The sequence below is a fragment of the Bufo bufo genome, chromosome 4, assembly GCF_905171765.1.
Source record: "Bufo bufo chromosome 4, aBufBuf1.1, whole genome shotgun sequence".
Taxonomy (NCBI): domain Eukaryota; kingdom Metazoa; phylum Chordata; class Amphibia; order Anura; family Bufonidae; genus Bufo; species Bufo bufo.
Window position 1 is genome coordinate 358,986,250 of NC_053392.1, and position 17,127 is coordinate 359,003,376.

General features: G+C 40.5%; 1 protein-coding gene across 1 annotated transcript in view; it reads right to left on the minus strand.

Moving 5' to 3' along the window:
- Positions 1-17,127, minus strand: part of LOC120999212 (titin homolog) — a 946,165-nt gene that overhangs the window by 549,865 nt on the left and 379,173 nt on the right. The window contains exons 30-33 of the mRNA XM_040430085.1: positions 16,051-16,095; positions 15,745-15,792; positions 10,967-11,011; positions 8,835-8,879 (exon numbers count right to left, since the gene is read on the minus strand). Coding sequence (XP_040286019.1) covers positions 8,835-8,879; positions 10,967-11,011; positions 15,745-15,792; positions 16,051-16,095 — 183 coding nt within the window. The remainder of the gene's footprint in view (positions 1-8,834; positions 8,880-10,966; positions 11,012-15,744; positions 15,793-16,050; positions 16,096-17,127) is intronic.

Sequence of the window (17,127 nt, forward strand, 5' to 3'; positions counted from 1 at the left end):
ATACTGTGGGGTACTGTATAGTGTGGGGTGCTATACTGTATACTGTGTGGTGCTGTATACTATAGGGTGCTATACTGCATACTGTGGGGTGCTGGGTGCACTGTAACACTAGAGTGAGCCGAGCCCTGGTCTCCTTCCTGCAGAGAGGTGCCCACTTCCAGCCTGAGCCCAGCTGCCCAGAGCACTGATCCTGAGCCGCTGGAGTCTTCAGAACTGGAAGTATTTACAGTCATTCACTGGACTCTACCAGGTGTGTGGATTTTTTTTATGTGTGTGTTGTGGTGGAGGGCGTGATTGCCTGCTAAGGTGTGTGAAGGCAGGATCCAGGGGGCCCAAGTAAATTTTTGCCCAGGGTCCAATCAATATTAAATACGGCCCTGATTATATGTAACTAGCAGAAGGACCCGACTTTGCACGGGTATATTTAATCTATATCATTTAATGTTTGTGTATGTCATTAACCACCTCAGCCCCCAGTGCTTAAACACCCTGAAAGACCAGGCCACTTTTTACACTTCTGACCTACACTAATTTCACCGTTTATTGCTCGGTCATGCAACTTACCACCCAAATGAATTTTACCTCCTTTTCTTCTCACTAATAGAGCTTTCATTTGGTGGTATTTCATTGCTGCTGACATTTTTACTTTTTTTGTTATTAATCGAAATTTAACGATTTTTTTGCAAAAAAATGAAATTTTTCACTTTCAGTTGTAAAATTTTGCAAAAAAAACGAGATCCATATAGAAATTTTGCTCTAAATTTATAGTTCTACATGTCTTTGATAAAAAAAAAATGTTTGGGTAAAAAAAAAATGGTTTGGGTAAAAGTTATAGCGTTTACAAACTATGGTACAAAAATGTGAATTTCCGCTTTTTGAAGCAGCTCTGACTTTCTGAGCACCTGTCATGTTTCCTGAGGTTCTACAATGGCCAGACAGTACAAACACCCCACAAATGACCCCATTTCGGAAAGTACGGTGTGTACTTTCCGAAATGGGGTCATTTGTGGGGTGTTTGTACTGTACTAAGGTATTCGCTGATGGGCATAGTGAGTTCATAGAAGTTTTTATTTTTTGTCACAAGTTAGCGGAAAATGATGATTTTTTATTTTTTTATTTTTTTTCTTACAAAGTCTCAGATTCCACTAACTTGTGACAAAAAATAAAAACTTCTATGAACTCACTATGCCCATCACTAAATACCTTGGGGTCTCTTCTTTCCAAAATGGGGTCACTTGTGGGGTAGTTATACTGCCCTGGCATTCTAGGGGCCCAAATGTGTGGTAAGGAGTTTGAAATCAAATTCTGTAAAAAATGACGAGTGAAATCCGAAAGGTGCTCTTTGGAATATGGGCCCCTTTGCCCACCTAGGCTGCAAAAAAGTGTCACACATCTGGTATCTCTGTATTCAGGAGAAGTTGAGGAATGTGTTTTGGGGTGTCTTTTTACATATACCCATGCTGGGTGAGATAAATATCTTGGTCAAATGCCAACTTTGTATAAAAAAATGGGAAAAGTTGTCTTTTGCCAAGATATTTCTCTCACCCAGCAGGGGTATATGTAAAATGACACCCCAAAACACATTCCCCACCTTCTCCTGAGTACGGAGATACCAGATGTGTGACACTTTTTTGCAGCCTAGGTGGGCAAAGGGGCCCATATTCCAAAGAGCACCTTTCGGATTTCACAGGTCATTTTTTACAGAATATGATTTCAAACTCCTTACCACACATTTGGGCCCCTAGAATGCCAGGGCAGTATAACTACCCCACAAGTGACCCCATTTTGGAAAGAAGACACCCCAAGGTATTCGCTGATGGGCATAGTGAGTTCATGGAAGTTTTTATTTTTTGTCACAAGTTAGTGGAATATGAGACTTTGTATGAAAAAAAAAAAAAAAAAAATCTGCATTTTCCACTAACTTGTGACAAAAAATAAAAAATTCTAGGAACTCGCCATGCCCCTCACGGAATACCTTGGGGTGTCTTCTTTCCAAAATGGGGTCACTTGTGGGGTAGTTATACTGCACTGGCATTTTCCAGGGGCCCTAATGTGTGGTAAGTAGGTAAATGACCTGTGAAATCCTAAAGGTGCTCTTTGGAATATGGGCCCCTTTGCCCACCTAGGCTGCAAAAAAGTGTCACACATGTGGTATCGCCGTATTCAGGAGAAGTTGGGGAATGTGTTTTGGGGTGTCATTTTACATATACCCTTGCTGGGTGAGAGAAATATCTTGGCAAAAGACAACTTTTCCCATTTTTTTATACAAAGTTGGCATTTGACCAAGATATTTCTCTCACCCAGCATGGGTATATGTAAAATGACACCCCAAAACACATTCCCCAACTTCTCCTGAGTACGGCGATACCAGATGTGTGACACTTTTTTGCAGCCTAGATGCGCAAAGGTGCCCAAATTCCTTTTAGGAGGGCATTTTTAGACATTTGGATACCAGACTTCTTCTCACGCTTTGGGGCCCCTAGAATGCCAGGGCAGTATAAATACCCCACATGTGACCCCATTTTGGAAAGAAGACACCCCAAGGTATTCAATGAGGGGCATGGCGAGTTCATAGAAAAAAAAAAATTTTGGCACAAGTTAGCGGAAATTGATATTTTTAATTTTTTTCTCACAAAGTCTCCCGTTCCGCTAACTTGGGACAAAAATTTCAATCTTTCATAGACTCAATATGCCCCTCACGGAATACCTGGGGGTGTCTTCTTTCCGAAATGGGGTCACATGTGGGGTATTTATACTGCCCTGGCATTCTAGGGGCCCTAAAGCGTGAGAAGAAGTCTGGAATATAAATGTCTAAAAAATTTTACGCATTTGGATTCCGTGAGGGGTATGGTGAGTTCATGTGAGATTTTATTTTTTGACACAAGTTAGTGGAATATGAGACTTTGTAAGAAAAAAAAAAAAAAATTCCGCTAACTTGGGCCAAAAAAATGTCTAAATGGAGCCTTACAGAGGGGTGATCAATGACAGGGGGGGTGATCAATGACAGGGGGGGTGATCAATGACAGGGGGGTGATCAATGACAGGGGGGTGATCAGGGAGTCTATATGGGGTGATAACCACAGTCATTGATCATGCCCCTGTAAGGCTTCATTCAGACGTCCGGATGCGTTTTGCGGATCCGATCCATCTATCAGTGCATCCGTAAAAATCATGCGGACATCTGAATGGAGCTTTACAGGGGGTTGATCAATGACAGGGGGGTGATCAGGGAGTCTATATGGGGTGATCACCACAGTCATTGATCATGCCCCTGTAAGGCTTCATTCAGACGTCCGGATGCGTTTTGCGGATCCGATCCATCTATCAGTGGATCCGTAAAAATCATGCGGACGTCTGAATGGAGCTTTACAGGGGGGTAATCAATGACAGGGGTGTAATCAATGACAGGGGGGTGATCAGGGAGTCTATATGGGGTGATCACCACAGTCATTGATCACGCCCCTGTAAGGCTTCATTCAGACGTCCGGATGCGTTTTGCGGATCCGATCCATCTATCAGTGGATCCGTAAAAATCATGCGGACGTCTGAATGGAGCTTTACAGGGGGGTAATCAATGACAGGGGGGTGATCAGGGAGTCTATATGGGGTGATCACCACAGTCATTGATCACGCCCCTGTAAGGCTTCATTCAGACGTCCGGATGCGTTTTGCGGATCCGATCCATCTATCAGTGCATCCGTAAAAATCATGCGGACATATGAATGGAGCTTTACAGGGGGTTGATCAATGACAGGGGTGTAATCAATGACAGGGGGGTGATCAGGGAGTCTATATGGGGTGATAACCACAGTCATTGATCACGCCCCTGTAAGGCTTCATTCAGACGTCCGGATGCGTTTTGCGGATCGGATCCATCTATCAGTGCATCCGTAAAAATCATGCGGACATCTGAATGGAGCTTTACAGGGGGGTGATCAGGGAGTCTATATGGGGTGATCACCACAGTCATTGATCATGCCCCTGTAAGGCTTCATTCAGACGTCCGGATGCGTTTTGCGGATCGGATCCATCTATCAGTGCATCCGTAAAAATCATGCGGACATCTGAATGGAGCTTTACAGGGGGGTGATCAGGGAGTCTATATGGGGTGATCACCACAGTCATTGATCATGCCCCTGTAAGGCTTCATTCAGACGTCCGGATGCGTTTTGCGGATCCGATCCATCTATCAGTGGATCCGTAAAAATCATGCGGACGTCTGAATGGAGCTTTACAGGTGGGTAATCAATGACAGGGGTGTAATAAATGACAGGGGGGTGATCAGGGAGTCTATATGGGGTGATAACCACAGTCATTGATCACGCCCCTGTAAGGCTTCATTCAGACGTCCGGATGCGTTTTGCGGATCCGATCCATCTATCAGTGGATCCGTAAAAATCATGCGGACGTCTGAATGGAGCTTTACAGGGGGTTGATCAATGACAGGGGGGTAATCAATGACAGGGGGGTGATCAGGGAGTCTATATGGGGTGATCAGGGGTGATCAGGGGCTAATAAGGGGTTAATAAGTGACGGGGGGGGGTGTAGTGTAGTGTAGTGGTGCTTGGTGGGACTTTACTGAGCTACCTGTGTCCTCTGGTGGTCGATCCAAACAAAGGGGACCACCAGAGGACCAGGTAGCAGGTATATTAGACGCTGTTATCAAAACAGCGTCTAATATACCTGTTAGGGGTTAAAAAAAAACACATCTCCAGCCTGCCAGCGAACGATCGCCGCTGGCAGGCTGGAGATCAACTCTCTTACCTTCCGTTCCTGTGAGCGCGCGCGCCTGTGTGCGCGCGTTCACAGGAAATCTCGCGTCTCGCGAGATGACGCATATATGCGTGACTGTGCGCAGGGCTGCCACCTCCGGAACGCGATCCTGCGTTAGGCGGTCCGGAGGTGGTTAAAAGATATCGACAGTATCCACTATAACAGTGACATCTACAGTATTCCGCCCCTTTAAATCTGACCTGCAGCAGTGAATAAAAATGGCTGGGTTGTTATAGAAACTTGGTGTAAAACTGTGTGTATGTGGAGACTAAGGGCCTGTGAACTTCTATTGGCTGATAAGGGACATGTGACCAGGCTTCTATTGGATAATGCATTTTTTGGGAATATCTCACGCAGGGATGTCCTTTTGAACAGCTCACTCGTGATTGTGAGCTGCAGGGAGAAAGTCACTGTCCCTCCCACCCCTGAAGCTGACAGAAGTTGATTTTTACCTTCATTTTTTCAATCCCTGTCAGCTGTGGAGTGGGAGGGGTGTGGCCTAACCCAAAGGGGGTGTGGTTTAATGGGTCCTGGAAGCGGGGTTTTAAGTCCATTTTTTGAGGGTGGCCTGAATGGCGACCCTACCTGCCCCCTGAACTGTCACCTCCACAGCACTCCGTTCCCTTAACATTATCATCCACAGCGCCCTGCCCCTTTAAAGCTGACCTGCCGCAGTGAAGAAAAATGGCTGGATTGTTATGGAAACCTGGTGTAAAACTGTGTGTATGTGGATACAAAGGACCTGCGATCTTCTATTGGCTGATAAGGCACATGTGACCGTGTGTATGGCAGTTGGGATATGAAGAGAAAGACCTGCAGGCTTCTATTGGCTAATGTAGGTCATGTGATGTGCCATATTTGCATTTTTGGGAATATCTCAGGGATGGTACGTGCTAGAGAGCTGTTACCCCCCACAAGATTTCTTTCCAGGTAGCAAGGGATGTGTATACCAAGTTTTGTTGAAATCGATAGTTGCGTTTTTGAGTGATTGCGGAGCATACATATATACATCCTTTATATATACTGTATATATTTATATATATATATATATATATATACACACTGAGCAAAAATATAAACGCAACACTTGGTTTCGCTCGCATTTTGCATGAGCTGAACTCAAAGATCTGAAACATTTTCTACATACACAAAAGACCCACTACTCTCAAATATTGTTCACAAATCTGTCTAAATCTGTGTTAGTGACCACTTCTCCTTTACCGAGATAATCCATATCAAGGTGCTGATTTGACAGCATGAATATTGGACAGGTGTGCCTTAGACTGCCCACAATATAATGCCACTCTGAAATCTGCACAGTTTTGCCTTACTGGGGAGGGGGGGTCAGAAAACCAGTCAGTATCTGGTGTGGTCACCATTTGCTTCACTCAGTGTAACACATCTCTGTCGCATAGAGTTGATCAGGTTGTTGATTGTGACCTGTGGAATGTTGGTCCACTCCTGTTCAATAGCTGTGCGAAGTTGCTGAATATTGGCAGGAACTGGAACATGCTGTCGTATACGCCGATCCAGAGCATCCCAAACATGCTTAATGGGTGACATGTCCGGTGAGTATACTGGCCATGCAAGAACTGGGATGTTTTCAGCTTCCAGGAATTCTGTACAGATCCTTGCAATATGCGGCCATGCATTATCATGCTGCAACATAAGGTGATGGTCGTGGATGAATGGCACAACAATGGGCCTCAGGATCTCGTCACGGTATCTCTGTGCATGCCATCAATAAAATGCATCTGTATTAATTGTCCATAGCATATGCCTGCCCATACCATAACCCCACCGCCACCATGGGCCACTCGATCCACAACGTTTACGTCAGAAAACTGCTCACCCACACGACGCCACACACGCTTTCTGCTATCTGCCCTGAACAGTGAAAACCGGGACTCATTCATGAACAGAACACCTTTCCAACGTGCCAGACGCCACGTGAGCATTTGCCCACTTAAGTCGGTTACGACGGCGAACTGCAGAGAGGTCCAGACCGCGATGAGGATGACGAGCATGCAGATGAGCTTCCCTGAGATGGTTACTGACAGTTTGTGCAGAAATTCTTTTGTTATGCAAACCGATTGTTGCTGCAACTGTCTGGGTGGCTGGTCTCAGACGATCATGGAGGAGAACATGTTGGATGTGGAGGTCCTTGGCTGGTGTGGTTATACGTGGTCTGCGGTTGTGAGGCCAGTTGGATGTACTGCCAAATTCTCTGAAACGCCTTTGGAGACGGCTTATGGTAGAGAAATTAACATTCATTGCAATGGCAACAGCTTTGGTAGACATTCTTGCAGTCAGCATGCCAATTGCACACTCCCTTAAACGTTGCGACATCTGTGGCATTGTGCTGTGTGATCAAACTGCACATTTCAGAGTGGCTTTTTATTGTGGGCAATCTAAAGCACACCTGTGCAATATTCATGCTGTCTAATCAGCACCTTGATATGCCACACCTGTGAGTAGAGATGGCGCGAACATAAAAATTTTTATTCGCGAACGGCGAACGTGAATTTCCGCTAATGTTTGCGAACGGGAGAAACGGGCGAACCGCCATAGACTTCAGTAGGCAGGCAAATTTTAAAACCCACAGGTACTCTTTTTGGCCACAATAGTGATGGAAAATTTGTTTCAAGGGGACTAACACCTGGACTGTGGCATGCCGGAGGGGTATCCATGGCAAAACTCCCATTGAAAATTACGTAGTTGACGCAGAGTGTGGTAAGTTGAATTCGCAATGCGATTAATATAACCTGCATTAATCGCATTGCGATTACAACTTTGATCTGAGTTCCTAATGGTTGTATTGCTAAAATTGACGAATATAACGAATATAGCACTATATTCTCAATCCTCGTTATATTCTAGCAATACAACCATTAGGAACCCAGCTCTAAGTTGAATTCGCAATGCGATTAATATAACCTGTATTAATCGCATTGCGATTACAACTTAGATCTGAGTTCCTAATGGTTGCATTGCTAGAATTGACGAATATAACAAATATAGCACTATATTCTCAATCTTCGTTATATATTCTAGCAATATAACCATTAGGAACCCAGCTCTAAGTTGAATTTGCAATGCGATTAATATAACCTGTATTAATCGCATTGCGATTACAACTTAGATCTGAGTTCCTAATGGTTATATTGCTAGAATTGACGAATATAACGAATATAGCACTATATTCTCAATCTTCGTTATATTCTAGCAATACAACCATTAGGAACCCAGCTCTAAGTTGAATTCACAATTAGATTAATATAACCTGTATTAATCGCATTGCGATTACAACTTAGGTCTGAGTTCCTAATGGTTGTATTGCTAGAATTGACGAATATAACGAATATAGCACTATATTCTCAATCTTCGTTATATTCTAGCAATACAACCATTAGGAACCCAGCTCTGAGTTGAATTCGCAATGCGATTAATATAACCTGTATTAATCGCATTGCGATTACAACTTAGTCAAATTTGTGACACTGCAGCTTCAGAATGAATCTAAGATGGATGCTGTCCTTGCTTTTTTATAGGAGGTGAGAGGGTCTGGGAGGGAGGGTATGCTGATTGGCTGGAATGTGTCTGCTGACTGTGAGGTACAGGGTCAAAGTTTGCTCAATGATGATGTATAGGGGGCGGACCGAACATCGCATATGTTCGCCGGCCACGGCGAACGCGAACAAGCTATGTTAGCCGGGAACTGTTCGCCGGCGAATAGTTCGGGATATCACTACCTGTGAGGTGGGATGGATTATTTTGTTAAAGGAGAAGTGCTCACTAACACAGATTTAGATAGATTTGTGAACAGTATTTGAGAGTAATGGGTCTTTTGTGTATGTAGAAAATGTTTCAGATCTTTGAAAATGGGAGCAAAATGGAAAGTGTTGCATTTATATTTTTGCTCAGTGTATATAGATTATACATGTTTGGGCTTACACAATTCAATAATACAATTTAAGAAAATATCTCATAATAAAAAACACTCAAATTAATACATAAAGCAGGAAAAAGAACCAAAATATATTCTTTTGCATTTACTCTACCTTTTATTTCCACAACTGGAAGTACTTCTTCATGTCTGAGAAGCTCTGCAATGTAACATAAGAGGCAATTAGAAATAACATAGTGAGTCTGCATACAGTATATGAATTAACTAAAGCAGAATATATTTTTTTACACCCTGATGCTTTAGTCATCATCCTATTTAAATAAAAAGAAGACACACAGGCACTAAAATCCTCCATATCGGAAAATCAATATGTCCTTGGCATTGTCTGGGTTATGGCAGTATTTGTAATATTATATAGCATTTACCAGGAAGTCCAGTTGCAGAAAGTAGAATGGAGAAAAATGTAAGAACACAGACACTTAGATGTATTTTTTATGATTTACTTGGAAGGGATGTCTCTGGTGTCTCATAGAAAGTCTGAAGGTGGAAGGTTTTTCGGCTATACATGAATTTAACTTTTCTGTCTACTGTCACTCATATTGTTAAACTGCTTGTTAAATCTGGAGATGTTATGACCATTGCCTCACTGCAGTATAATAAATGAGAGCTATTCTGCCATGGATACATTTATGAATGCCCTAGTAACTTGCTCATGAGATACTTATGCACCTTCTTTATTTTCTAAGGGCTGTAATACAATAACCTTATGTAGAAAGAAGCATATTTCTGAATAAATGAGAGATTACTTTTTTCTCTGATGCACAGTGCTACACGACTTCTTAAAATCAGGATCTCTATACCGAATTTGAAGTTCTTCATTGTGCACAGCTTTATACAGAGCACAGTTTCCTTACTGATAACTCCTCTAAATCACTTGATTCAGTAGGGCAGTAGTGAGCATCTTATGAACATTTCTATTTTAACCTTTTAAGGCCACATCATTTGTAGGTCAAAATTTGTGGTTTGATTCATTTCTTAATATTTTAAAATAGTGATTAGAGTGGATTTCTATATAGAGCTGAAATTCTATAGATAGACGATAATACAATTCAGACTGCCTGCAGCCACTACCAGAGGGCCAGACTACTTTGCGATTTAGTGCATGTAATAGTTTAGGGTAGGTTCACATCTCATTTTAACGGATCCAGCAGGCTTTTCCGGTAGAGCATAGCCTGCCAGAGTTTGCCGGACCTGGCCTAGCTGGATGCTGCCATTAACCATGAATGCCATTGATTATATTAAGATCGGGTGGGCATCCGGCCGCTTTCCGCCATAAGTGCTGGGCTTCGGCCGGACAAATAGTGGTGCATGCAGCGTTTTTTGTCCAGCCAAAACCTGACACTCATGCCTGAAAGCAGCAGAATTCCATTATAGTCTAGGGGTCAGGCGGTGAACGTCAATATCTGGCGAGGCCAGATCAGTTGAACTCCTGCAGGCTATTCATTACCAAAAAAGCCTGCCTGATCAGTTGAATGAAAGTGTTAACCTACCCATAACAGCTTTTTTTTTTATATTTGTTAAGGCTACCAAAGTACAACTTTTGCTGCTTTTTTTGACCCCGAGAATAATTTCCTCTAGTGGTCCCAAGACTGATGCTGTTTCCGGACATCAGAAGTGGGAATTTTTTTATTTTTTTTCTTATGAACTCCATTTGTGTATTATTAACTTGTGGCTCTGTATCAGAAAATTAGTGCTCAAACCACTATAAAGATTTATTAAAGGGTTTTTCCCAGAATGATAACATATCACATATCCACAGAATAGGCAATGGTTAGTTAGTGTGTGTCCAACTAGAGCATCAGTCAATAAAGTGGCAGTCTGGCATGCACGCTGCCTTCCATTGAAAATATATTGGGCTGCTGAAGATAGACACATAGAGAAGTCTCATACAGATAAAATGGAGTGACCGTTTGCATGATTGACCACCAGCCAATTCAAATGGGGAGCACAGTACCCAGTTAATGTTATTAGTGAGGATCCCAGGGGTCGGACACCCACCCATCAGACATTTATCTCCTATGCTCTGGATAGGCAATAAGTTATTATTCTGGGCAACTCATCTGAGAAATTAATCAGCACAGAATTTTAGGCCTTACAATAAAAAAGCAAAATCATATTTAAACATTGATATTCACTTTAAGAAAAATATTAGAGATGTATGCAACTATCTTTAATAACTGAATTAGTGTTACATGTTAAAAGTGTTTAACATAATATATACAGTACCTGTCGGTGTCACCACTGATGGCTTTTCCTCCTCCTTTTCGGGTACTGAAAAGGAAATTCAAACTCATTAAATGAATAAAACAAGGAAAAATATATTGATTATTTATAGCAAATAGCCACTAGTACTATAAATGTTAGAACATATTGGGTGGTGTTTAGCTGGGCTCCTTTAGGGTAGAAAGATGTTTAGCTATCTTACCTGGGGAAATATCTAATCCTTTTTTTCATCAGAGAATGAGGATTTTGCTTTGCCATAGTAATTTACAGGGCACCTCTTATTCAGACTGGCTCAAACCTACCATAAATTCACCAAAAGTAGAGCACTGATTTCTATTTAAACAAGCACAGAATTGAGAAGCTACATTAGAAATAAGGGAAAGAGAATTGCATCTGGTCAGTTATTTCCATCAGTTATTGTGAGCCAAAACCAGTAGTGAAGCCTTCTCAGAGATCAGGTATAATGGAAAGATCTGCACCTGTTCTGTGTTTTTGACCCGCTCCTGGTTTTGGCTCAGAATTACTGATGGCAATAACTGATTAAATAACTGGAGTGTTAACTCAGCCTTAATGGTTAAAATAGACAATGACCAACAAGACTTGAGTATTTCTTACGAGAAATGTTTAGCAATAAGTATTGGACTTTCTGTTTCTATTAGTGAAAGTTCTTTTCGCATTAAAGTCTAAGAGCCCCCTCCCTCTATCTAAACACTTTGGGGGTCATTTATTAGACTGAAATATGCCTGTATGAGGCTTATTCCTGGTGCAGATGGCAGCACAACATTAGTTATACCACCATCTGCGACTTCTCCCAGATCACACCAGGTCTAGAAAAGTTGGCGTGGCATGGGTGGGGAAGGTGACAGTCTCATTCATCATTTTCTACGCCTGTTTTAGGCATAGAAAATGGTCTAATTGTAAGACAGCTCAGAAGCTGGCCTACATTTAAACTGGAGATGCATGCGCCGAAGTTATAGAGAGGCCTGCGCCTCTTCATAACTTTGGTGGATCCACCACCAGATATAGGGGTTATTAAGACCGGGTCTAAAAAATGAGCCCCTTTGATTCCACAGTCATTATTTTGACATATTGGTAGTTAAATGAACACAATCTGAGTTGTCTCCAAATCCAGCCATTGCAACAGAGTGTCAGCTTTATGCTCACAGCGAGTAGTGCATCTCCTGTATCTGTGAAATCACTGCACCTTATATGTATGGAGTAAGAAGGGTGTCCTAAGGAGGGCTTTCAGAACACTTAACCTATCTAATTACTGCAAAGTGTATTCTTAAACTTCCAAGTGAAAAGGGCACCCTTATTATTCCTAATGTAATGGTGCTTTCTAAAAATCCTAGACCACCTTCTTGAAGGTGGATGTAAGCAGGTACAGTGCCTCCCAATTCTGCTGAAAATGTAACGTAGATGTCAGGAAGGGGTTTAAATCCTCCCTGAGGCAGCAATATGAAAGACGCACACATGCTTCTGGTATTTTTTTTTTTATACACATTACAGCACTATGTGAACTTTATGGCAGCTATAATGAATCCAAGGTAATGGTCAAAGAAATGTCAATGGAATATTGTACGCTTTAGTAAGTGATGGCGTACAGTCTCCACAGAGGGAGACCAGGGAGTGGCAGAGGAAATGCTTATAAAGCCTCATGTATCATGCACAAGGTTGCAGTATGGCTTTCTTTTGTACTGATCCATAATATACACACAATGGGGGATTTATTAAGACTGGGGATTTAGACTCCTCTTGGTCTTGGTCCCTTTGTGCTATTGGTGGATGCACCAAAGTTATGTTAAGGTGCAACCCTATACATAACTTTGGTGCTTCCCCTAGCAGGTCGTGAAACATATTAAAATCTATGCCAGCTATCTTGCTGGTATAGATTTAAGTCATTTTCCATGCCAAAAAACAAGCATGGAAAATGATGAACGAGACGGGCCTGCCTCCCACGCCTCACCCCTTTTTCTCAGCACTTGGGAAAAGTGGCATGAGAGGGGAAAAGTTGAAGATTTTGTTGCAATAATACTCGAAAAAATGGCGTATAATTCATAATAAATGTCACCCAGCAACTTTCATAGAGAAAGAAGAAAACTTGTTGTTGTTTTTTTCCTATCTGATTATGTACAAATCTGCCAACAAAATAATAGGAACTTTTATGGGGTCTTCCAGGGCCACAAGGTCTTTCTTGTATACATAGTCTGTACTGTAGTGAGCTGTATATAACAAAATAGCCAGCTAGGAAGCTGTGTTACATTCAGACTGGCACTGGATGAGCTGAAGTTATCTAGAGGCCGGTGCCTTTAAATAACTTTGGCGGATCCACCACCAGATATAGGGTTATTAAGAACGGTGTCTAAAACGCGAGTCTTAATAAATGACCCCCAATATTCATTGCCAACAGGACCGATAATTATGTCCTTGGCTGATTCCAAATGTTTGGATACCATCACTGGAGAATGTGTGGATAAAAAAATATGCTTTGTATGTTAATTATCCTCATTGTTCAGATTTTACATCTCTAGTAAGCTCCTAATCATACTGTACTGTAGAGACATGAGCCTTAAAGACACCAATGGGAAAAATAAAATAAATAAGAAAGAAACAAAGATTTAGTGTGTAGAATCTTACAGGAAAAACAACAATTGAATTGTACAAGTTCTGTTGTCAGATAGAAATATCTCTCTGAAATATTTTTCCTCTGGGTGCTTAAACTTTATTTCTAAGCAAAACTATATTTTATTGGTACTGATATACAGTAGCAACACAGATTTATTACCTTACATAAAAGAATACTTGGGACATGATAGGAAGGCTCTTGTCCAAGCAAGAACAGATTTACCAGTGCCATAATATTTTTATGAAACTTCATACTTATTATTGGCAGTTTTTATGTCTCCAGGTTTTCTATTGCACTATGCCTGAGCTAATAGATGGCGCAAAACATGTTCTTCTTCATCCTCTAGATACAGAAATATGAAGTTGATCATATTTTTTAATTGAGGCATTATCTTCCATTCTGTTATGTTCATGTTATTACGTTTAATGCTATTGAAAGATATAATATATCCTACCTAACGTCCTGTTCCATCTTGCTATAGTCTAATTTCATAAGCTTAGGGGAGATCTATAAATATATCAGAGGTCAATACAGAGATCTCTCCCATGATCTATGGTTTTTATACCCAGGACTGTAATAGTAACAAAGGGACATCCTCTCCATCTAAGGCTTCATAAACACGACCGTATCCATTTTGCGGTCCACAAATTGCGGATCCACAAAACACGGATGCTGGCCATGTGTGTTCAGCATTTTGTACAAGAATAGGACATATTCTACTATTTTTTTTTGCGGGGACGCGGAATGGACGTGCGGATGCAGACAGCATACAGAGTGCTGTCTGCATCTTTTGCGGACCCATTGAAAAAAGTGGGGGTCGGGTGGTTGGAATTGGAAAAAAATGCAATTCTGCCACAGTTTTATGGGTTTTGTTTTTACGTTATTTCCTATGCAGTAAAACTGTTCCCTTCAATCTCTAGGTCAATACAATTACAGTGATACCACATTTATACAGGGTCAGTCAAATGTCTCAGGACACCTGTTTATTTCAGAAATGAAAGAGAAGATGAAATATCTGAATATCTGTGAAATATCTATATCAGATTTGCAATATTGCAATATTGGTTCAAAATGAATCAACCCAGAAGAGTTAATACAAATCTGATTGCAGCAATCAATTTCTGATAAAAGTCTGGTCTTCTTTAATATGCTACATGACCCCTTTCCCATTGAAAAAAATTGCCCTCAATCCAATAGTGCTGCTTTCAAGATAGCTGCCATGTTCCGGACATAGTCTAAAAGATAGGCCCCTTACCCATTACGTGCTGGTTTATTCAGATATATAATTTTCCCTTTTGTTTCTGAAATAAAAGGGTGTCCTGGAACCGAACCTGAGTTCAGGAAATGTTTTTTTACAGTAGAAATCAATTTATGAAGTTTTTACTCGAAGTCTCGCGAGACATTGCAAAGTAATAACTTCGGCTCATCTGAGCGAATACATTCTAATACTGTACGGATCGCTCACTCCGTACAGTATTTAAATTACATTTTATGCAAATTGACTTTGGATATTCCATCCGAAGTCGATTCGCTCATCCCTAGTTTTAATCCTGAAAAAAATATATTTTTTTCCGTTTGCATTGCCATAACCAGGAGTTGTGTAAAGGCTCATCTTTTGCTTGGCAATATGTAGTTTTCAGTGATACAATTTTGGAGTGTATATGACTTTTTGATCACTTTTTATTCAAATTTTACATTTAATTTTTACATTTCAATAGTACATGTGTTTTGAGATGCGACAATACCTAATAAATAAGGCACATATCGCAAAGTGATCAAGACAGTCTCTCACATTACAATTTGAACCAACTGGTATAGCAGAAGGAATACATATCAGAAGCTCCGATGGGTGGATTATATGATCCCATACCTCTTGAGTTTAAATGGTTCTTTGTTTATAAAGTTTTTTTTAGAGAGTTCAAGTGATGCAAATCTGCAGGTGGTGTTAGATAGGTTTGATGTTCTATGCCTTGCAGATGCCACCAATGGTATCCTCCAACATCTCTCTACGACTTATTGAAAGAACCTGCTTGGATTGAGTTCTTCAAATTTAAGTAAAACTGTCAGGGAAATTAGTAATAACAACAAGAACAAAAATAATAATAATAATAATAATAAAAAAAATTAAGTAAAGATGTCATAATAACTTTAGTACCTTTTGTTACTGGCAGACACAATATCTGTTCTTTTTCCTTTTCAGGTTCTGAAATAAGAATTTTATAATTGATGTCTTGATATGAGTCTATACATATTTACAAATATTGGGAACATAATAACTGCAAATGGAAACCATTTGAAGGTTGACTCCTACTAAATTAATAAAACTTATTAGTCTTCATAAAATTTGACTAGGGTACAAGAGTTAATACAAGACAGGATATAGGGGGAGGAAGGGGATGTAGCTAGTGTTTTTTAATGAAACAGCATGAGGGTGAGATGAGGTAAATAGACAATAAAATACCTGTTGGTATTGGTGTGATAATTCTTTCCTGCTCTTTTACAACCACTGAAAGACAAATTTATATTATTTCATACAGTTAGTCAGGCCATTTTCTGCTCAATAGGCAAGATACAAATTGGTATAATTTTTTTTTTCCATTGCTGGCCTGTTGTTGGAATAAGTATGAGGTTACACCATTATTTAAAACAGATAAGTAAGGTTATTACTAGTGATGGGCAAAGTTTTGTAAAATTCAATTTGGCTGCTTTGATTACTGACAAATTTCATGCGCCTCTCCCTGTCATTGTACCCTTCAGATGATGTGTTCATTGCTGATCGTGGCATCTGACATTAATATCAAAGTGTATAATTTTTTTGAAAATCAATAAAATCATAATTACCTCATCCATTTGATTGCGAGGAGCTGGCTGACGCCAGCTTAATTAAAGATCCAGCACAAAATCTTGCGTGGCCCAGGGTAATGTCATACAGCACCGTGCACAGCATTTTGAGCGGGATTTTCAATCAAGATGGCGGCTGGCTCTTCATGCTCAAACGGATGAGGTATGTATGATTTTTTTAATTTTTTAACCCATTTTGGGGAAAATTTATTTGTTACAATGAAGCACTAGGAAATTTGACTTTGCTGAGAATGAAATTTTCCCTGAAATTCAAACTAGGTGGACTTCGATTAGATCAACACTAGTTATGATTAAACACATACAGCACTATAAATAAATATTAGAAAATTATTAACTCAGTTGAGGGATTTTCATAAAAATCATATGAGACGATAAGCTATGCCTGATCTTTCCTTATGAAAGGGCTGGGCTGAAAGCTATGGGTCTGGATAAAAATGTAAGAAATGTAATCATCTGTATAGCTTGAAGTTTATTTTCTGTTAAAAATGTTAATTGTGGTATTAAGAAGATTCACTTGCTGTAGAAACTGCTTTGATCTCAACACTCTGGATGCCTAAAGGTACACCTGCTGTAAATTGGAAGGAAACATTAACAAATACACTGAACAAAAATATAAACGCAACACTTTCGGTTTTGCTCCCATTTTGCATGAGCTGAACTAAAAGATCTAAAACAT